This window comes from Zonotrichia albicollis, chromosome 3 (assembly GCF_047830755.1).
Source record: "Zonotrichia albicollis isolate bZonAlb1 chromosome 3, bZonAlb1.hap1, whole genome shotgun sequence".
NCBI classification, from domain to species: domain Eukaryota; kingdom Metazoa; phylum Chordata; class Aves; order Passeriformes; family Passerellidae; genus Zonotrichia; species Zonotrichia albicollis.
The window spans coordinates 39,426,594-39,448,422 of NC_133821.1; the positions used below are offsets into that span (position 1 = coordinate 39,426,594).

General features: G+C 45.0%; 1 protein-coding gene across 6 annotated transcripts in view; it reads left to right on the forward strand.

The window, feature by feature from the left end:
* The window catches only part of LOC102067897 (uncharacterized), a 108,389-nt gene that overhangs the window by 22,094 nt on the left and 64,466 nt on the right, over window positions 1-21,829 (forward strand). The window contains exon 4 of one of the 6 annotated variants that reach the window (XM_074537219.1): window positions 21,655-21,705. The exons of 4 other annotated variants lie outside the window; for them this stretch is intronic. In XM_074537219.1, the coding sequence (XP_074393320.1) occupies window positions 21,655-21,705 (51 nt within the window). Of the gene's footprint in view, window positions 1-21,651; window positions 21,706-21,829 lie in introns of all 6 variants that reach the window. One more of the 6 variants, XM_005483101.4, reaches the window with a different exon arrangement.

Consider the following 21,829-nt stretch of genomic DNA (forward strand, 5'->3'; position numbering starts at 1 on the left):
CCTTGGACTGAGGTGTGGAAATGCTAGAAGTTTGCCTTGTCTCTGCAGAGCCTGGGAAATGGGGCAGGCTGCCCTGTGCAGTTCCCATCTGGCGCCTCTCTTTCAAAAGGCCTTGCTGTAGAGTTAGTATTTCATGTCTCTTCATTATTTTTCTATTTGCACTGGTGTAGTGTCAGCTTAAAAGGATATCTGCAGACATCTGCTGGCCCTGGTACATTGCAGTAAGTTAAAAACAATTATTTTCAGTTCTGAATTTCCTCTCATTAGGAAGGAATTTCACTGCCTCTGGTTTGTTGGACGTACTAGTTTTAACCTTGCTTGCAACGATTCCTTAAAGCTTATAAGATGGACCCACTAAAAGAAAGGACTGTGCATTTATTTTCTAAGAACCCTAAAAGTGAGATTTCTATTTCCCTATTACATTGTTGGTTTTTCTCAGTCCTGCTGGCAGAATACCTCCCATGAATACATAATGCAGAGACTTGTGCTTTCAGTACAGTTTTCCTCACCCCCTTTTCAACCTTCTAGCCAAGTTTCTGCTCACAGAACATTCAAAAGGCCCAGTCTTGCATTTCACATCACCCAAATCTTCTACTGATACTGACAGACTTTAATTAGTCTCACATCCTTACGAGAGAAGAAGAAAGCTGCTAAGCCTGTGCCCAGCCTTCTAGTTTTTCAGAGTGCACATAAGTAAATGAGAAAATGTTTCTTTTGGCCCAGGTGATGGCTCTGATTTAGATGCCAGGCATAGCCTGCTCTCCTTTAAGCATCTTTCAGCACTGTCTTCAGGAGTGTATTGATAAAGGTTAGGGGCTAATTTAAACGAGCTTTCCAAACTGTTGGTTTTTTTGGGAAAACCTTGTGAGAATAATTGGCTTCCTTGTCCATTTGCTCTCTACACTTCTAGATTAATTGTGGCAAAGATTTTTGCAAAAGAAGTTGAAACCTGGAGTGGAAGTGGCAGTGTGTTTTTTAAATAACATTTTTACTGTGGATGTCATTAACATTCCATGGTTGTGGGATCCATGTTATAAAGAAAGGATAGTCAGCTGGTGGATTTAATTTGACAGAAAGTGCACTGAGGGCACAACATGACATGACACACACATGCACAGTGATACGCAGCCTGAATATTTTATTTGGTCATTTGTATTATTTTTATAGCTCTAATTGGTTAACTTTCAGCCAGTAACATCTTGAAGCTTTATGATGAGTCTTTGCTTGCTACCTGTACTTATTTCTCCTATGAAAATTCAGGCCCCCCATTTCCCACTTATGAAATGGGACCAGGGTGTTTGTTTTTTGTCTGTTTCCATTTTCTGACAAAAATGGCTCTTATTAACTGCCTGGGCAGTGTGTGGCATCCTGTGTTTCTTAGTCAGGTAAATGATGCATATGAGGAATGTTAATATTAAACAGGCTACTCTAAGGCATCATCTGGGCTCTAAACATCATGCTTTTCTTGCTTTGTGATTCTTATCCTTGCTATCATATGCTTGCCCATGAGAACACAGCTGAAAAGTTTATCAGCTAGACTTTTTTTATTTGAGCAGCAGATGTGGCTTTCACTCTTATCCCTGAGCCTTACTTCCCATCCCTGCTGCTCTGAGCAGCTGACAGATGACAGAGTATCAGGCAAGATGAATTTGTGCCTGAAGCAAATGTGCTGTGAGATAAGAAGACACTTTGGGGGTGTGAGGTGGTATGGGTAACTCAGGGGTGGATGAAGAGATGCCAAGTGCTTTGCATCAAATTCTGTTTATGTTGGATGGTGATGGAATGTTGGTCCAGGGGGTTGAGGTGTGGAGTGGGTCTGTGTTGGGATGTCTTCCTCCCATGAGTTGATGGCAAGTGATATCCAAATGTCTCCCTGTATTCCAGTGATTTGGTGCCTTTTGGTAAAAAAGAGGAGCAAATTTGGGAGACAGGTGGGTTGGTGGCAATCAGAGTGCTTTAAAGAAGTTAGGGAATTGCTGTTCTTTCTTACCATGTTAATAAATGGAAATCTCCATCATCCATGCCTTTCAGTTCAGCCTCCTGCAGCAGGGAAGGCTGTACCAGGAGAAGGTTTAAAAAGCCCTGTTTTGGTTAGATGCCAGGATATGTCTTTCTGAATTCACAGGGTACAGTGATTCAGCCCTTCTGTGTCCCAGACATGAGTCTGGACTGTTGGCAGATGCATTTGCCACCCTGGCTGGTCAGCTGGCCACCCAGTGTCTCCCTGTTGATGCCGAGCGAGGACATTTCAATGCACGCTTTTCTTCACTTCTCCAAAGGCTTAGCAAATGAGCTCAGAAGACTTCTATTCTTTCCTTAATTGGGCAGAAATGCCCTGGCTTGTGCAGACACTCACTTTGCTGCAGTGAATGCCCTCTCTCAGCACCCCTTGATCATGGTCCCTGGGCAGACACATCATTGCATGCTGGCCCTGCTGCCAACCACTTGCTCTTTAATGAAGCCTGCTGCCACCCTGCATGGCTGCTGCCACTTCAGCATATCTGGCTTTTTTGGCGATGCTGAGAGCACAAGGTCAGGGAGAGCAGGGACATCCTTGGGTTCAAAGTTGAAGGCTCCAGGTTCACCTGAGGCACAAGGAAGTCTAGGGTGTCACAAAGACTTCTTGGAGCTGCTGAGCTCATTCCCAGGGGATTAATTGATCTTGGCATGTTGTGTAAACAGAGAGGAAATAAAGGATCCTCCTGTGCTATTCAGTGGGACTGCCAGGAGCACCTTTGAAATCTACTTAAAGAAGCTTGTGAAGTCAGAGCGTAGCATTTGCAGGGAGAGAGATCACCTGGGGGGACAGCAGCTTTGGGGTGGTACAACAAGCAGTCCAAATTCTTTGTGTGGGTAGGCGCCTGATATGAAAAGCATAATTTTGAAGTACAAGGCAAAGAGTTTGGGTACATGGGTGTAATTCCAGGTATGCTGCAAAATTATTAGGTAGGTTTCATGTCTTGCTCAGAGCTTTCTTCTGTGGTTTGCCTGCTTGTATGAACAGACAGAATCAGAAATTCATGGAGTATCTTGAGTTGGAAAAGACCCTCAACTTCAAATCCTGGTCCTGCACAGCACCAAGAATCACACCATATGCCTGAGAGTGTTGTCCAATTGCTTTTTGAATCTTGGCAGGGTTGGTGCCATGGCACTAACCTGGGGAGCCTCTTACAGTGCCCAGCTACCCTCTGGGTGAAGAACCTTTTCTTATACCCAACCCAAGCCTCTCCAGACACAGCTTCAGGCCATTTCCTTGGGTCCTGTCACTATCACCACAAAGAGGAGAGCCGTGCCTGCCTCTCTGGTTCCCCTCATGAGGAAGTTGTAGACTGCAATGAGGCATCCTTTCAGTCTCCTCTTCTTCAGGCTGAACAAGCCAAGTGATCTCAGCTGCTCTTTATTTGGCTTCCTCTATGGAGCATCAATACCATTTTCTTTTGGAGGCTTAATGCATTCTTTGAAATGCAATGAAATGCTAGGATGAAAAAGGCTATCTGAGAAGAGAAAAATGTATCTTAGGCTAACATTTGAATTGTTCATTGCAGGCTCTGCACCCCCTTTGGTGGGTGACTAGTTTCAGTGCAAGACATATGAGTGGCTCTTCGTCTTGACTTGGCACTGGAATGGCCTGGATAAAATGCCTGATGAGAATCCTAATTTGGGCTTAGCTGTGTGATATCAAGACTATCTTCCTTCTGCTGTATGTTTCAGTACTGGAATTTTGGTTGGACTGAACTATTGGTGGGGTGATCAGCCCTGAAAACTTCCTTTGTGTCCATACTGGTTGCACAGAGGCTGCAGAACAGCACTCACCACACATGACCAAGGCCCCAGTGTGTGACCCTGGTGCACTGGGGTCCAGGCTTTGGGCTGTTAATGGCTCCAGGGTGAGCTTGCCATATCCTTAGCACAGCTGGGTTTTGCCCTTGCCTGTCTCTCCAGGACTTGACAAATAGCTTCCAGATAGCTTCCACGTGTGAGCTCATGAGTCCTTTTCACCTCTTGGCCTCCTGTTTGAATCCAGGCCTTTGCAGAATTGTTACCATCTGTTTGCCCATCTGAGCTGCTTTGTGCTGCAAGAGGGTGCTGGAAAATCTACTGCTGGTGCTGGTGGTAGTTTCAGCACAGTCTCTGCCCTGGGCCTCACTCCAGAGTGACTGAGTGGAGTTCAGGGACCTGTGCTGAGCATAATTCTTAAGGGGCCCAGTGCCAGAACTTGTCTCTCAGGTGTGGGAAGTTGGGCCATAGCAGTTCTTTGTCTGTGGGCTTGTTGAAGCAACATAGTAAAGAAAGTGTTGCAGAAACTGGTTGCATCAGTAGAGCATGAGAAATTCTGCTTCTGGTAACCTCCTGCAAATTTGCTTTAATTTTTCACCCCCAGAAATATGCTGCAGCAGCTGTTCTTCCAGCACAGAAGTGCCTGTCTATCTCAACCCTGACAGCATTTGGCAGTGAAGTGGCCAGCAAACAAATGCTGTGTGTGGCTACTGCAAGGCAGTCTTAACGTGAGGGAATTTGGGGCTGAACGTGATCAATGGCATTGTCTGGTCTGCTTGCCTGTGAGGATGTAGTTCCATGGTGGGGGGCTCTGGGACTCCAGACATATGAGTGGGAGATGGGGCATGGTAAAGGTGTCTTGTTCTTTGCATCTTTGGAGGAGCTGAGATGTTCTCCAGTGGTTTGATCTCTGTTGTAAAGACTGTGCTGGCTAACTGATGTTCAGTTTGCTGACATCATCTGTAGTCTGACAGTGGGGGAAAAACATGCTGTCTGGGAGGTGGAGAGAGACTCAGTAGCAGGGGAAATCATGAGGAACTCCACCTAGCCCCAAGGAGGTGATTATGACTCTGCCAGGCAGCAGATACCTCTGTCTCTGTGTCTCATAAGTGTTCCCTGGATGGTTATCTAATTCATGCAAAAACATTAGGAAGTGCCTGTGTGCAGCTGCAGCTGGATGAATCGGAATGTAAGAGAGGAGTAACCCATGTACAACTTGGCCTAGCTGCTTCTTAAAAAGCATAATGATTTCCTCCTGGAAGAGGCAAGTAAGTTGACTGTCTTTTTACTGAAGGTAAGGTTCATCTTGCTGCCAGCTTGTAAATGCCAAAGGCAAGGCACGCAGGATAACCTAGTCCTGTTCCTAAAGTCTTGGCATCGACCAGTGTACCAGAGATTAGAGCATTCTCACAGAATGGCTGAGGTTGCAAAGGCCCTCTGGAAGTTACGCAGCCTGTATGCCAACAGCTTCTCCATGAGGATCTCTGTTCTCTGTGCATTGTTGAAACACAGAATTAATTTTAGTGCAAGTCCACTCCATGGTGTCTGTTGATACTGTGTTCACCTCTCGGGTGTTCTGCTAGCAGACCTTCATTCTGAGCACATGCCTCTCTTTGCACCTCTTCCACTGTTGTGTGAGCCCTGGCACAGAATGTGTAGTCCATTCCTAGAGCCAAATGCTTCTGTTCTTCTCCCTTGATGTTTTCCTTCCTTGTTTTGTCTCACTGCATTTTTGTTCTGTTTTTGTAACATGTGCAAAGGGACAACAGTTCAGGAGGGAGGTGGACAAATGAGCTGCTGTCTGGAAGTACTTATCGGTCTCTTTTTCCTGGGCTATGTGGCTGTGTAATTTTGCTGCCTTTTCCTGGAAGCTTGCATGCTGGTGAATATATCCATCTGGACTACCAAGGGAGGGTGAGCCAATAGCTAGAATATATGCTGAGACATCTGAAACATGGTTCCTTGAGGTGCTACTGTGAATCATGAGAAAGAGCAGGAATTAGGTTGGTCAGGGCCATTTGGATAGTACCAGAGAGCTTGGTTGAGCAAAAGGAAGATGAGGGAAGGAAATTTGATGTGGCTGAAGTTTGAGAAGCAGCAGAGATCTGTGGAATAGGAAGGTTAAGAATGGCAGAGACAGAAGTAGAGAGAGTATTTTTGTTGTATTAAGATTCCCAAAGGGACAATAATAGCACCTGGCACTAGTGGCAGAAAATTGAGCCTGAGGTTCAAGCCAAGGGCTTATCATTTAGATTGGCAGGCTTGCTGGCTACCTTCCCAACCCTGCTGTCTTTCTTTTTTTTCCTCAAAGCTCTAAAGCCTGGTAAGAAGGTATTAGACTAGAGCTGAGTCTTCGGCTGCAGTCCAAAGAGAGGAGATCAAATGGGCATATGGCACCACTGGCATGTGGCCTTGGGATGTGACTCAGGGAGAAGTCCTGAGTGATGCTGTGTAGGACTTGAACTCTTGGTCTGATTCTGATTGTTAGGTAGGCCTGGGAGGAGCAAATTGGGAAGGAGGTAAAGCACTTCCACCTGAAAACATCTACCAGAAGCTCTGCATGTGAATGGACAAGGTTGGGGTTTTGACCTCTAGCATTTTGCCCTCAAAGCACCACATAGAATCATTCCTACTGAACTAATAGAAGGAAGAGCCCAGTCTCCCATATCTGCTAGCTGTGTTTTATGATGGGCTGCCAGCTGGCCACAGGAAACATCACTCAGCAAAACCAGGAGCTCCTAACTGCAGCAACAATACAACTGGTTAAAATGTGATTGGATGTGGTGTGAGCAGCAGTCAGAGTGTGGGTGCTGGATTGGATCCCCAAGGGTGGCCATCCTGCAGCATATCACTGTTCTGTCTCTTTGTGTTGACTTCTGGTCCTTTTCAAATAAGGTTTTCTGAAGGATATTTTCTTTCTTGTTTTGACACAGTACTGTGTAGGAGGATAATGTTGGCATGTTGTTTCCCAGTCCCTGAGTTCAGCCCAAGTAATCTCAAGAGCCTGACAGATTAAGAAGTTTTGCTGCGACCTGTGTATATATTTCAACAGCACCAGCTTGGAGATGCTGCTTGAAGTGAAGGTCAGGACTTTCTCTGCAGTGCTCTTTTCTTCTGCAGTAGCGCTGGGTTGTCCTCACCTCCCCCAGCCTTGATGTGTCTGGGCTGGAGGGGCTGCCTGGGCTGGGTCCCAGTGTGGCTGTTGAGTTGGCCAGATACCTGTCCCTGCCCACTCCTCCCTCAGCGTGTGGCTCACTGTGATACAAATATCTCATCCTTGCCTGGGGAGAGAAGGAGTCTGCGGGTGGCTCCACCATATGCTGTCACTGCCCAGGCTGTGTTTGGTCTGCAGGTGAATGGATCTCTCTTCAGGCGTAATAAGTTCCATCTTTTGCTTGTGATAGCGACTCCTGAAAAGAGAGAGACTTACAATTTAGCTCTTTGGATGGCCAGTGAAGTGCCTTGAGGAAACTGGAGAGGGTGAATGGCTATTTAGAAACAATCTGGTTATTCCTCATATAGTCCAGAGGGCATATGATGGTGGTGGCAGTTTTCTGCTTGCTCTTCTGACTGTTATATAGGTTAAGAAACTGAAATAAGCAGTAGAGATAGATTAGATTGTTTTTTTCTCTTTGTTCCTACTTTACTACCACTAAGTGTTGAATTCTCTTAGAATTCAGCAGCCATAAGATAACAGGGGCTGCTGTTGCTTAGAATTCAGATGGGTATAGAATTGTTCAAAGCACTAAACAGAAGGGATGGTAGCAAGGAATGGAAAACAAAGAGCTTGGCTTTGCTTAGCTCTGTGTCTGTGAAGCAGAACACCTTCCTTGCCAGTATGGCTGGGCACTGGTGTCTGAGGTGACACGGGTGTGCTTTGTACCCAGCAGTCTCCCATGGGACACTGCCCATGAGTGGGAAGGAAGGACGGGGGTGGTACTATGAGTGGTAACAGCAGGAACAGGGCAGTCATGTGATGGTGCTGATTAACTATTAATACTGGGTGTTTGTGCTCCGGTTTGTCACCATGCACGGAGAGCTTGTCCAGAGCATGTCTGAGTCTTGAAAGTGCAGCAGCCATTACTGCTCAATAGGCAGAAGCTGGCTGAGCTTTTAAGGCCAAGCCCGTGACTAGAGTAAACACTCTAGGAAATGTTGTATGAGACAGTCTTTGGAGTGGTAGAATAGCCAGCCTGGCTGTCAACAGCACAGCTGTCCTTGGCGTGGGCTGGGGTTTAGCTCTGATTTTCTGCCTTAGCTCTGAATAACCTCTCCATTGTTGGCTCACATGAGAACCGCATTGCTGGGCTCTGCTCGTGCTTTCTTTCAGCCTGTTGATGTCAATGGCAGTTTTGGGCATTGGTCCACAGCTCATCTCACAGGGGGAGGCACTCAATAGAGGCAGCTACTTCTCATGTAGATGGAGACTGAGTTAAGCCAGAGCAGATTCCCTTGTAAAACTCCCTGCCCTTTTCCAGAGCTGGGAGCCCAGATACATTTCTCATTGAGCTGCAATTTGTATTGAAGAAATGCTGACCATTAAGGGACAGACAAACCCTCCTCTTCAAGCCAAAAAAACATGTAACCATGCTTTTTTCTAAATTAAAGACTTCAAAAACATAGGTGTCCTGGGGCTACAGGTAAATTCAAAATAAAACACAACTGAAGACACTTAAGAGAAACCCTATGGAACTTGCTGGTTTTCCTCATTGCAAACAACCTTTTTAGTTTCCTGCTGGACTTTAACTGCTTATGCAAAGCAGTTTTCATAGGAATGAATCTGTAAAACTGAGCTTTGTCAAGGGTGTTAGGAACTTAATGTAAATGAAGTCTGTGGTCATGTCTATACTAAGAAAGGCTGTATTTTTAATTCAAAAACATGCTTGTGCTTTAAAATTCTGGCATAGGCTTGCAAGCTATAATTTCACCTTCACATGTTTGATTATGGAAAAAAACAGGTTGATCTGCTGTACAAAGGATAAAGCCCTCAAATGCTTTGCAAGTTACTTTTGCAGTCTTACTGTAGGCATGCTCTTTTTGACAACATAAACAAAAATTTGTCTACCTGTGGAGGCTTTGGAAACTCCCTATCGTGCCTGTGACTTCAGAGGTTCATCAAACAATCCTATAGGCTCTATTGTGATGGTATGCGGGCATGTTATGATTAAGAAACAAGAAACAGTTGTTAAAAAATCAGTTTCCAAATTTCAAATCTAGTGCATCTGTGTAATTCCTAATACTGGTAGAATTATCTTTAAAATAGAGCTAGTCAGATGTCTGATTTTTCTCACTTCAGTAAACCTATTCCTTGTTATGTTCCAGGTGATGTGGTTTGCAGCTGGAAGAACCACCATAGGTCAAGGAATGCCCTGAGTTTGTTCAGGAAAGTTTGTTACTGCTACTGTTTGCTGTATGTGCCAGAAAGACAGGCAGACCTCACACAAGAACATGGTGTACCTGAGCGGATGATAAGACTATATTGATCATGCTTTAAAGTGAGTCTTTAAGTTGCAGTGCTTTGCTCAGAGCTCTGTGGAAATAGCACAGCGAGTTAATGTTTTGTTTATTTTCATTGTGGTACTGAATTTGGTGTGCTTTCCAGTCAAGCTCTTAACTAATTTTCAGCTTAATATGATTTCTTGTTTTCCTCTGAATGACATAACCAACCCTATTAGTTTCAAATTATTGTTAGTGGGCTGAGTGCAATTATGAGCACTGGAAGTAGTGCTCTTAGAAAATATTTTCTAAGCAGAAAGACTTATAGTGCCACTATTCTAGCATTCTTATCTCTTTTCTTTCATGGTACACCAATGTTCTATCCAAGCCTGGCTGCTACAAGAAGTGTGCAAGGCATTTTTGCTGTGCTAGTTTGTCCTGCTTGCATTTTGCAGACTCTTACCATGGGCAGTTGTGCTAGGCAGCCCATGGACTCTCTAGGGCTGAGTGAAACAGTAAAACCACAAGAAGCTGAAAAAAGCCAGATTGCTATCTTATGACGGGGCTGCTGCTAGGGTTAGAGGTAGAAAGCAGCTGTAAGTACTGCTGCAACTGTGAGACTTGCCTGAGTTGCTCAGTCCACTGTATAAAACTCTGGACTGAGCTGAGGCACTGGTTCATTTGCTTTCCAGATGCAAGCATCCAAATCATTCAAACACTCTCAAAACTATTCATATAAATGGATGTAAGCTTTTGCTTTTGTTACCAACTTTTCTCTGCAGAGGATCCTAATGAACTTGGCCTTGAGACATTCTGGTCACTTTTTCATGTGTTAATCTGTTCTTCACCTTTCTGCAGTCTGTGAGTGAAGGAGCCCTCTTGGTCCTAGGGCATGACTGTTTTGGAAGTGTGAGATGGACCAAAATCCTGAGCTGAAAGGAGGAAACACTGATATGATTTGTGCATTAAAACTGATGCACGTGTTATGAACAATGACACATGTTACACAGGCTCTGATATGATCTTGGAAGCTATTGAGTTGATGGTTCATTTCTAAATATTTGGAAAGTAGATCTTGATGCAGACAATGGAGTGGCATGCTTGAGGGCAGCAGTTCTCCAACAAATATTTGATGCACAGCTCTGAGGGTTGCTGTGCTCTGCTAACACCTGTTTGGAAGGGCAATGATCTGCTTCCAGCTCCGATGGTGCCTCACTCCCCTCACATAGGGGAGTTTCAAAACGTTGTCACAGTAACATGTATCCTGTGCTGGTACCCGCGGACAAGTAGAGAAACTGATGCTCACTCACCTCATTGGAGTGTCCAGGGAGAAACACTGATTGTTGAATTGGTTGTATTGTTTCTTGCCCTGGAGATGGTTCCCTGGACCAGCTTTACACCATCTCAAGCTATGTGCACTGTGAGGATGTGAACAAAAGGATGCAGAATGGTATCAGGATCTGCAAGTGCTCATCAGCAGCGCTGAAGGGAAACATATGCCTCCTTAAGAGGAAGGACAGTGCACCAGGCAGGAGATACTGGCTCCTCTGGAATATTTGCAAGCTGTTCACATGGGTACAGGCCTAGGCCAGCCCTTTCACAGCTGGTAGGTCAAGCCCATCACGAGTTCTGAATTTCAACACCCAAGCACCACTGAGCAAGACCCCGTGTGCTGTGCAGTGTCGTGCTGCAAGGCACGTGTGGGCAGGCCCTGCTGCATGTGGCCATGGGAGAGCAGTCTCCAAGTGCACTCATTAGTCATGTTCTGCATAAATGGATTAGCTCCCTGGAGTAAGAGGCCTCTATCCTCTAGGCAGCTAGCTGCCTAGCTGCTTCAGCATGTTCCCTTGTCACTAGTGTCTAAGTGAGGTTCAGTGGGGAACAGGAGCAGGGGGATGAGGAGGAGATTGGGTGGGGAATGTGGGAACAGTTGGGTTGCACCATCATTTCTCTCTGTGGTGATCAGTGTTGTACTACTCCTGCTACATGGATGTCTGTTTGTAGGCAAAAATGGTGTCTCAGGTTTGTTAACCATCTTCTGGTGTCTGATTTCTAATTTAGTATCTTTTATTTTCATGTGCTCATGCAGACACATGGGATTTCCCCAACAGGCATAGTCATGTGAAAGGAGAATATACTCAAATATTTTGCAGAACAGTGCAGATATGATACATGTGTGTGTCTTGCAAGGAGAAGAGGAGGAACTCTGTTGCCCTGTGTTCAGAGCCTGAGCAAACCCCATGGCTTGGAATGTTTGCTTCTGTAAGACAGGCTTGTTTTGGCTTTCCAAAGCTGTTTATATAGTCGGTCTGCATTTGGCTTTTTCAAAGTTTGCCTGCTGTCCATGAATCCAAGTTCTCATTTGAAGATGTGACCTTGTATTTTCTGCTTGAAGTTCCACTGTGAGTGCTCCCAGCAGCACCAGATGAACCCAAGGCAAGGGCTCCCGCAGGGTAATGTCCTCTGCACTCAGCGGGAGAGCGTGGGAGGCAATTCAGAGCCACCTTTTGAGGTTCCTGTTGTGAAGATCCAGGCTACTGACAAATCCTTTCTTCATTTAGTGCAACGAGTATATTTCATGTTGCCCTGTTTTTGAGAAGCTCCACTAAGACAAATCCTCTGGCTAAAAATCTCTTGAAAAGGTACATATATTCCAGGTTGTCCTCAAAGAAAACCCACTAAATTCCACTGGATATTTTCTGTGGTGGATTAGGTGGATTTTGTGTGGGCTTTATACCACCTGAGAAGTACCTTGTGCTAACTTTGGGGTAGGGTTTTGGACTGACAAACAAGCATTTAAGTCCAAGAATTTTTCCTTTTAAACATAAATGAACATATGAACATCTAAATGTTCTAGTTGTGTCAGAACCAGGAAGAAATTTGCTTAAAAATCTAGAATTGAAACCATTCTGAGCTGGTTGTTTTAGCCTGCTTTTTCCTTTTGCCATCCACACACACATCTATCCTTTCACGTGGCAAACCTGTGTGAGCATGCAGTCTCTTCTGGAAATCTGGTGTTCTGTATGCCTGGCTGCTCACTTTGTGGCTGGTGTGCAAAAGGCCCTGTGGCATGCACAGAGCATTTGGAGTATTTTGTATTTTTTTTTAGTTACCCAAGGATAGAGTAAAGGCACACACTTTTATCTCGGTGCCCTCTGGGTTTTGAGCAGCTATATGTGGATTCTCTTCCTCTCCGTGTCCCTGTTGTAGTGTCACAGCTGACAAGAGTTGGTACCTTTCAGTTATTTTAGTATTTTTCTTCTTTCCCAGGGTATACAGCTGTGTGATTTTTCAGAGCTCTCTGTATCTCCCTGCTTAAAGGGAAACTGTGTTTACTGTATTGCCTGACTTGTGCTGATGTCTTAGCCCCTTCTTGGGGCACTTGGGGACAGCATTTCAACAGCAAAAGTGGAAGAGTCTGATGCTGCTTGTTTCAAGCCCTCAGCACTGCCATCTCCCATGTGCTGCAGCAGCAGGGCTGAGGGGAATGGGATAAAGCTGCAGGAGGCAATGTCCCTTCTGCTTAGCTCTGTCTGAAAAGTCTGTGGGGAGGGAGGGCTTTGGAGTCATGTCCGAGCCAAGGCCTCAGTCAGAAGTGAGATAAACTATAGAGACATCAGATGATATGTTAGACTAGACTGGACATTCCCTGTGGACAGCTTTGGAGCCAAGGCCAGGAAGGAAGGGAGGAAACAGTCACGTTGGCCGCCCTGAATTAAAAGCTTTGTAAGCTTTTTCTCAGGAGCTGCTACCATGCCTGCCAGCTGTGAAACCAGACCCCCCAGTCCCTTTGCACCCCTCCTCCTTTCTCAGACTCCAGTGAGCAGGAGGGGCAAGCCTGACATTTGAACTTTGGTAGCTTTGGCATGTGCAGATGAGTGATAGGGAATTAATGAATCCTGCCCTTTCTTTACATTTTTGTTACTCCACAGGTGCTGGAGGTTTTGGTCAGGTCTATTTCCTGCACAAATGGAGCTTTGGGTTTTTTCCAGGCCTCAAAGAAAACTCAGTGAGGGATTTGGGGTTGGCATGGAGTGAATAGATGAACCATCTGATGTACCCTGCAGATCAGCATACTCAAGACTCTGCCAGACCAGCAGGAAAAGCGGCTGCTAAGCCAGAGATGCTCCATGGAGAGTGTTCACTTCCTCCATCCCCAGATTCCAGTCAAAGGGCTAGTGGTAAAAGTGCCAGGGCAAATACAGCCTGTTCTATCTGTTCCTAAAGGGACAGGGCTTCTGTACGGGTCCAGACTATATCTGGAAACTGTGTGCCACGAAGAAGTCAGAGGAGCAGTAGAAAGGCAGAGTCACCTGCAGACACGCAGCCAGTCTGTTTGCTTAGACCACAACTGTGTGAGTAGGTAGCTGTGTTTGTGTTAGCTGTAGTTCTAGTGTGATATGCAGGGAAAACTTCAAAAAGCAGCCTGTTAATTTGAATAATTTTATCTATTCTCTGGGCCTTGGGAATAGTGGGAATTCAGTTCTGCCAGGTGGCAGACCTTGCTGGCCAGACTTCAGCTGACTCTCTTCTGCAGCAGGCAGTGACCAGGCCAGCAGCCTGGTGCCACTCTGCAGTGGTCACTTGCACATCACCTTTCTGGGACTGTGGTGCAACTGGGCTGTGCTTATTTAGGGAGCAATTACTGGTGAGACTGACTTGCTGTTCTGCCAGCTGGTATTTGCTAAAGGCTCTCACCCATTTCTCTTCAGCAGTGATAGCTGAGCCCTTCCCCGTAATGCACAAAATGAGGTGATTAATGATAAACATGTTGGAAAGGATTTTGGTCACCGCAGGAATTACTTTGTTTTGGTTTTCATGGTCCACTGTTTGCTGAGTGCAAGTCCTTGCAGTACATCTTTATTTGTAAGGCCTTGCTTGGCTTTTTTTTTTTTATTTGAATTGTTCTTAAAAGATCACTTAATAATCAGCATTTCCTCTGATGCCTTGTCCAGATGCACTAAGCTGTCAGTGTTTGCACTATTTGGAGGCTGTGGATTTTTGGCCCTTGCTGGCAGAGGTGCTGCCTGGACAACTGCAACTCCCATCTAGGTGGAGATGGGAGCTCTTTATGACAGTGTTAAGAGACTCAACAAGTGTTGATGCTTTGAAGGAGTCTCAGATGGACTGAGGATAAATGTGGCAAAAAAAGCATGAATGATTAATTCAACTGAATATTTAACTAGAAATAACTTTCAAAAGAATTAAGAGGCTTTTCAGGATGTTCCACACTATCAGCACAGTGTTTGGGTGCTGGGGTTTGTTTTTGTAGGAGGGGATTGTGGGCCAAACCATTTGAGTTGGCCTGTATTTCAAAATGCCGTGTGGCTGTTTAACTTCTGGTGGAGAAGTCTGGAGACTGTGGCTAATGATAATTGTAATTTAAAGCTATGGCTGAACTACAGCCTTCCTGCTGCTATGCTGCTTCAGGGGCTGGGCAGGGAGCTTGTGTGTGTGTCTGGCATATGAATGCACTGTGTAGTGGCTTTGCACCCCTGGGCCCAGACAGTGGGTGATCTCCTGGCACAGGGCACAGGGCATCCCCAGTGATGCAAATGCCGAGTCCCCTCAGGTGCCTGCTGGGAAAGCTTGGCCCTCTGGTTTGACTGCCTGGGAGCCTGAGCCTGGATGGGAGTTGGTGTCAGCTGGAGTTGATTCAGTTTAAAAGCAGTAAGGAGGAGCCTGTGACTTACTGTTTTTTCTGTACAGTTTTTGCACTGCAGGACTAAGAGATGATGCTCATGTCCTAGTAACACTTCTCAGTGCCAAGGAATTAAAAAACCAAGTCCAAAATCAACCTACAAAGTAGCCTTAGGCTTTTTTTGCCTGTTATTCTCCTAAACTCATTGGGACAGCAGACCTGGCTGTGCTCCTTGTAGAAGACTCATCACTGTGTTGGCCAGAGGACAGGAGCCATGGCCTTGCTCCTTCGTGCCCTGCCACTTGGGCACGGAGCACTGCTCTCCTGGTGGAGGATTTCTCTAAAGCAGTGGGCGTGGGGCTGTGATGTTTGAGCCTGAAGGTGTGTTGGGAAAGCACTGAAAGCCTCAGCCTTGCTGCTGACCTGGGGCTGTGCTGAGCTTTCACATCTGGCCTGTGTAAGCACTGCCTTTGGGGGTAGCTGCTCCCCCTGTTTTAACTCAGCCTGTGCTCTAGGAAGGGCCTTGCTGTGCCAGGGTACCTGTTACCCATTCCCTGACTTCTGGGACTCTGGCTGGGCCCTTCCAGGGGGCTCCCCTGTCAGGGGAGACCCTCCTGGTGTGGTCTTGTGTCAGGAAAGAGACACGCTGGATCTTCTTGGTCTTCAGGTTCTTGTTTATTGTTATCTTATCTAGAGTTTTGCGTGCTGTCCACACAAGGCTCAGTGCCCTGGAAAAGCACTGCAAAAACGGCCAACAATCTATTGTTACAAGGTCTTTTAAAGCTAAGCCATCCAATTAAGAATTGACACCTTGATTATTTCCCTTTTTAACTCAATAACTGATCCCCTATAGCTCGCAATGTGGACTTTTCCACCCAATTACAAAATGCCACTCAAACCCATGAAGAAGGAAGAAGAAGCAGCATGAGGAAGAAGCCCAGGATGGCACCCTGTGCCCTCCATCTTGCTTCCAATCACTACATACTAAAAATCCCAAAACCTAAATTTCCCACCTAATTGATACATCTACACTACTCTCTATAATCTATTTCACACTTCTGTGGATTCTAGTCTATTCTGGAGTTTAGGAAACTTTCTCCATGAATGAGGGTCCAAGTGCTCTGTGCCTTGGGTTTGCACATTGCTGGATTGCTGTTCATCATAGTCATCAGCGTGTGCCCACCCCACTGGGAAGCGGCTGTGTGCCCCTGGTGCCACGCGGTGTGACGGAGGTGGGACCCGCTGAAGCAGGAGCCCACAGGCACAGAGTGCAGCACAATGGCCGCTTTGTGCAGCACCCTGACCTCCTGTGCCCACTGCACTGCAGCTGCACCCTGACCTGCCTTAACCTCTGCTGCTCTCCCGTCCCAGCAGTGCTGGGATAGGGAATGGGCTTGCAGCAGCAGGGGAGAGCTGTTCCTGCTGGCCCAAAGCTGGCTCTCAGGGCTGCCAGGAAAGGAATGGGGCAAGCTCTTTGCTCTGAAATGCCTTCCCAGGGCAGGAGGGCCGTAGGGTTGTGCTTCCCTGGCTGGCTCACTGGGTGTAGTGGGATTGGTGTTGGGCTGGAGCTCGCACATAACCATTGCCTCTGCACCAGCATCCACTTCACCTGGCTGTCCCAAGGTTGTCTTACTGAGACCCCTTCAGTCCTCTGCTTAATGGGCCATGGAGCTGCCTCCCTGCCTTGCTATGAGGCAATTTTCTCTGTGCTCATTGCATCACTGGACATGGTTTTTCCCTTTTCATCGGCCTTCTGCTGTGGCTTGGAGTGCAATTTCTCCTCACACTGTACTGTTTCTTCTTTCAGTTCTTTTTTTGTTTGGTTGTTTGAACAAAGAAGACACAGCAAGCAACATAATTGGTCTGTTTGTCTATTTCTGTGCTAGACATTTAAGCTTGGTCTGCCTTCTTGTTCCTGGAAGACTCTGGACAACTGGGAAGCTGGCTGGTAGGGTTAACAGCCTAGAAGTAAAACAGGGGTTATGGAGCTGAGGAGGCTTCTTCTGAAAATTTGGACTGTTTAAACTTTGTATCTTGTCAAGAGCCTCGAGATGTCAACAAAAAACAGAAATGTCCATACCTTTAAACTGCACTTGTCCTGTGGAGGGTCATTAGCAAAACTAAAGAAAGGCGAGCTTCTGGCCTGCCTTGATATTCTTTGGAATGTCTGATCTTTGAGTCAAATTAACGCACAGTTACTGAATACAGATTTTTTTTTTTAAACTTTGAAATCTCTTTCATTAAGCAAGTGAAAATCCCTGCAGCATTCTTATATTGGAACAAGCTGATTCTATATCAGTATGTAGCATTTGATGAAGTCTGTCATTCAATGATGAGTTATGTTGAGAAATTGAGAGTTCCTGTGCACTTTTGCTTGAAATAGACTAAACTAGTCTGAGAAAACCAGTAGTAATTGAACTGCATCCAGCTCTGGACAGGCCCCTATGTTTAAAACTGTGGCCAGATAATAAAATAAATAATAGCAATTTATACCTCTCTGCAACACTAATGAACAAAAGAGTTGTTTTGTCTTGTGGAGGTAGTGAAAATGAAACTATTCTAAAACCAGAATTGTGTATATAAAAAGCAGATGTAAGATGAAAAGTGTTTATTGATATCTATTAATGTAAAATATTTTGCATAGTGTGGCAGATCAGGGGTTCATTACATTTCATTGGTGAATATGGGATTCTGTTATTTCCAGTCCCTGCAACTTTCTTTTGAATCCAGGCTCAGGACTGAGAGAGTCTCTGGGTTATGAGCAGGAGGTGAGATCGGTGGGCAGGTTCTTGGGCTGAGCTGATTCTGCTGCTTTCTGGAGGGTTAACCCTGAAGTGTTTTAATTTAGCTTTGCTTTTAGAGCTAGACATAGCACTTGTGTCCTCAAAAAGGCTTTAGCATTTCCTTAGTCATGTCATTTCCTCCTTTTCGTAGAAGTCACAGTAGATAGCAAAATAAACTTCCCTTCATGCAAATAATAGTGCTCCCAAGCTGTAGTTTTCAGCTCTGATGGTAGCAGTTTTGTCAGAGACCTGCACGAAGGACTTTTTGATTGAAATAGGGACACTGTCTGTTTTTCTTCCATTTCATTTTCTGCAGGTGGAAGAAAGTTTTGGAAACCATACCCTATGGTTTTATTCTCAGCTCTGCTACTAATATCCTCTGTGACCTTTGACAAATCTCTGCTCTGCTCATTGTCATAACTCCCAGAAAATAGCTTGAGGAAATAAAACTGCACTTTCACATTGGTGTAGTAGTTAGGAATGATCCCAGGGTTACTAAATGGAATATGTCACCTTTCTTATAGGCTGTTTCCCCTGCTTTAGGCTACTGCAAGTCATGTAGCCAAATGAATGTTATTTCAGCTCTGCCTTGTATCTGTGTAAATAGGAGTTAATGAGTTGCTGCACCTCGTGGTTGGCTTGTGACGTGGAGGTCTCCAGAGGGAGGATGAGGAGAGGCTGCCATGGAAAGTCCCTGGCTGTTGCTAGGCAGCACTGCATTTTAGCTTCCCTGTCCGAAAGTCTGCGCTCAGGTTTGGCAAGAAGAGGGAAGGCTGAGGGATGGAAAACCATTCAAAGATGGCTTGACTTACTTTTTCTAGAGCATGGCTCTGGTGTGCGGGGTGCAGAAAGTGTGCGGTTGCAAGTGAGGTGGAAGCAATTTGATTAAATAGAATAACATTTGATAACTTGCCTTCCCTGTATTCATTCTCATCTGCAGGATCATGTGGCTGGCTTGCTCTCTCTAGCTCTTTGTTTCAGATTTTACTATGATGTAGGATCTGGAAGCTGTGAGAGTGCAGCAGAAGTGGTATTGCTCTGCTTGCAGTCTAAGTGGAAATAAGAGAGCTCCAGGGAGCTTCAGATGCTGAGGTTTATGCTCCAGTTTAACAGCCTGTGGATGAGGGGATGTCATGTTTTTATTTTTCTACTTAGTCCATCAAGAGGAGCGCAGGAACAAAGAGGAAACACAAGAGGAACAAAAATGATGTAGGGTGTCCTGCTCTTGCTGCACAATGAGACCTTTACAAACCGTAGCAGTAGCGTAACTAGTGGTAAGATTCTTGTATAATTAAAGCTTATCACAACAACATCACTAAAAGAATACTTCTTTTTTCTGCCAGAAGAGTAGGGCTTGGGATACAGCTGAACACTTGAATTTCTCTTGGAAGAGTCTGGCTGGTTGTCTCATCTACCTACAGGCTAGCACAAACCTTTCATTCACTCTTTGGTGTCATCTTGTAATTTCCGTCTCTGCTGGTCCTCCCTGTATGTTTTAATATAAGGCCAGGATGGGTAAATATCTTGCTGCCTCTGATTTTAGTTGGGAAATGAAGTCTGTTGTTGCACCCAGCTGAAGTCGTTGGGGAAACTGTGGGTGTGACCATGCTAGGCATTTCATCCCACTGGACTGTACTGGAAGGTGTTTTAGTTGCTCCTTGGCCAGCAGAGCTCTGTTTTTCCCCTTCCAGCAGAGGATTCAGTGGTGCTACTGAGGCAATGTAGAGTTTTGTGTCACAGCCTCACTTCATCCTGGCAGTTCAGCCAAGTACCACTATAAAGCTCAGCTTTACAGTAGCCTTGGGAACCTGAGAGTCTCACTCAAAGTCAAAAAGCTTGTAGTCATATGGGATACAACAGGGTGTGTTCTGCTCTAACAGCATTCTTCCCCTAAAGGATGGGGCTCAAAATCCTGAGTCCTTATTCTAATTGTCATTGCTCAATCTGACTTTGTCTTGCACGTTTTATCCCACCTGTGTCTTGAGCTATCTAGCCTACCCTTCCTTATCCCACCAGCCAACATTTCACATCACCTGGAAGAAAAACTGAAGGAGGGACAAAAACTTTGCAAGACCTCACAGCTCCACACTTTTTTCCTTCCTTGCATCCTGGGTTTTGTCAGCCCCACCAAGGTCTCTTTCCTTCTTTTAAGGAAGAGAGCCTTAAGAAAGGCAGAAGAAAGAAACCTCATAGCCTTACCATAGTGCCTTGCAGCCTGGCTGGGAGCTGAGTCCTGCAATATTTCATATGAATTCCCAGGATTACTTGTTTAGTTGGACAGCTGTGGGCTGGGCTAGTTCAGTTCAACAGTTCCCTCTGTCTTCTGCCTGGTTTGTGCAAAAAGCTGTTGGGTCCTTTTGGGTTAAAAACCTTGGAGCTGTGCTGCCAGGTCAGACCTGGGACCAGAGCAGTCAGGCATGGCTGCTGTTGAGTCCTTTGAATAATGGAGACAGCAGTAGGATTCACCTGCTAAAGGATTAACAGGAAAAACTCAAAATCCTTGCACCTCCCTTTTTCCCCCATGCATGCTTGGATAATAAAATACACTGTCCGTGAGCCCCAAACTATTCATGTGAAAGTTTCAAAGTGGGGCGTGTGTGTGCCAAGTTCTGGATTTTAGATCAAAGAGGCTGATGTGCTTAGAAATGCTGGGTGGATCTCTAACTCCCTCTCCAAGTTCTGGGCAGTAGTGTGGATTGGAACTGCAAAGACATGCTTATGGGATGTAGAGTGACAGAGGGTGGTGGAGGAATGGATATACTTCCCACCTCCCAGCAGTACTTTCTACTGGAAAAATAATAAATACTTTCACCTAAGCACTGACTTCAGTTTTGGGGTGGTGCTTTTTCTTCTGAATTTTTTGGAGGTTGTTTGTATGTTTTGGATTTTTTAAGCTTTTTGAGTTTCCAAGACTCCCTGTACTGTGTTGCTTTTTATCTTGCTTTGTGCTAGAGAAAGCAGAAGGATAACAAACAAACAAAAAGAGAGAAAATATAAAGGTCTCACTATTTCCCACACATGTTGGTAAAATGGTGGGATGTCTTTCTACAGCCTTTAAGAGCTTCATCTGAAAAACACTTCAGTTGCTTTGTTGCATGTGGCTGTGGGGAGTGCTTTCCCATACTTCACACAGCTTTCCAACCGGAGAATTGTTAAAAACAGAAGCAAGGAAAATCTTTTATTTCTTTCAAAAGCTGATGGAGAAGATTCTTCCTGACATGCTTCCCTCACCAGGTATTTCAGGATGAAAAATACAGTTAAAATATTTTTTTTTAAATGAAAGAACTGTTCTCTTGAAGCCTTGTTTTTCCACTTGGGAGTTGTTTTGTGACAATTTTTTGAGGGGAAAGAATGATTTTATTCACTTGCCAGCTTTCAAAACACTGCCTCAAAACTGGGATAGAACTTCAACTCACCTGTTTTTTTCTGTAATTTCCCAGAATAATTGCTGGTTCAAGTATATCCTGTTTGCTAAGTTGTGTGGTTCATGTTATGACAACTTTAATGACTCTTGCAGTATATGGCAAGGAGATTTAGAACTGCAGGCAGGTGCTTTTTGCTTTTTTTTTTTTCATTGTAAATAAATAAGCATAATGAAAATATCTGTTTAATAATGGGAACATCCACATTTACATTAAATAGACCATATTTTCCTTTTTAAAGGTACATAAATTCACCTGCTTCAGGGCAAAGTTTAACCACTAATTGATGGAAATTAAGAAGAAATTCCCTTTCAGGCAGTTGTTCTATCTTTTTCCTTGTGAAATTTCTTGTATGTTCTTTCAAAGCCTAGGCCAGAGCACTCTATGCAGGCTGTGTGAGACAGTCTCACATTAGGCTGATTTACTTGCTGGCCACCTTTGGTAATTCTTAATCTTTCATATCCCACTTAACCATCCATCCATCCATCTTGTTTTAATGAAGTGTTGATTGAAAGGGACTCTTTACAATATCCCCCTCTTTCTGTTCATTCATGCTATTTCTACTAATCCCTGGATTCTACTTCTCTTTCAGAAGATGCTGCTCAAGAAGAATTGTGGAGCGAAGACTAGAGTAATTAAAATTCGTGTAAGTTGCCCTTTTCTGGTGCAGTTCCTTCATCTTTCCACATACACTAATGTGGTGGTTCTCACTGAATATCTGTGTCCAGAAGATGATTTCTGGAGATTTCTTGTGGCTTGATCAGCTGCAT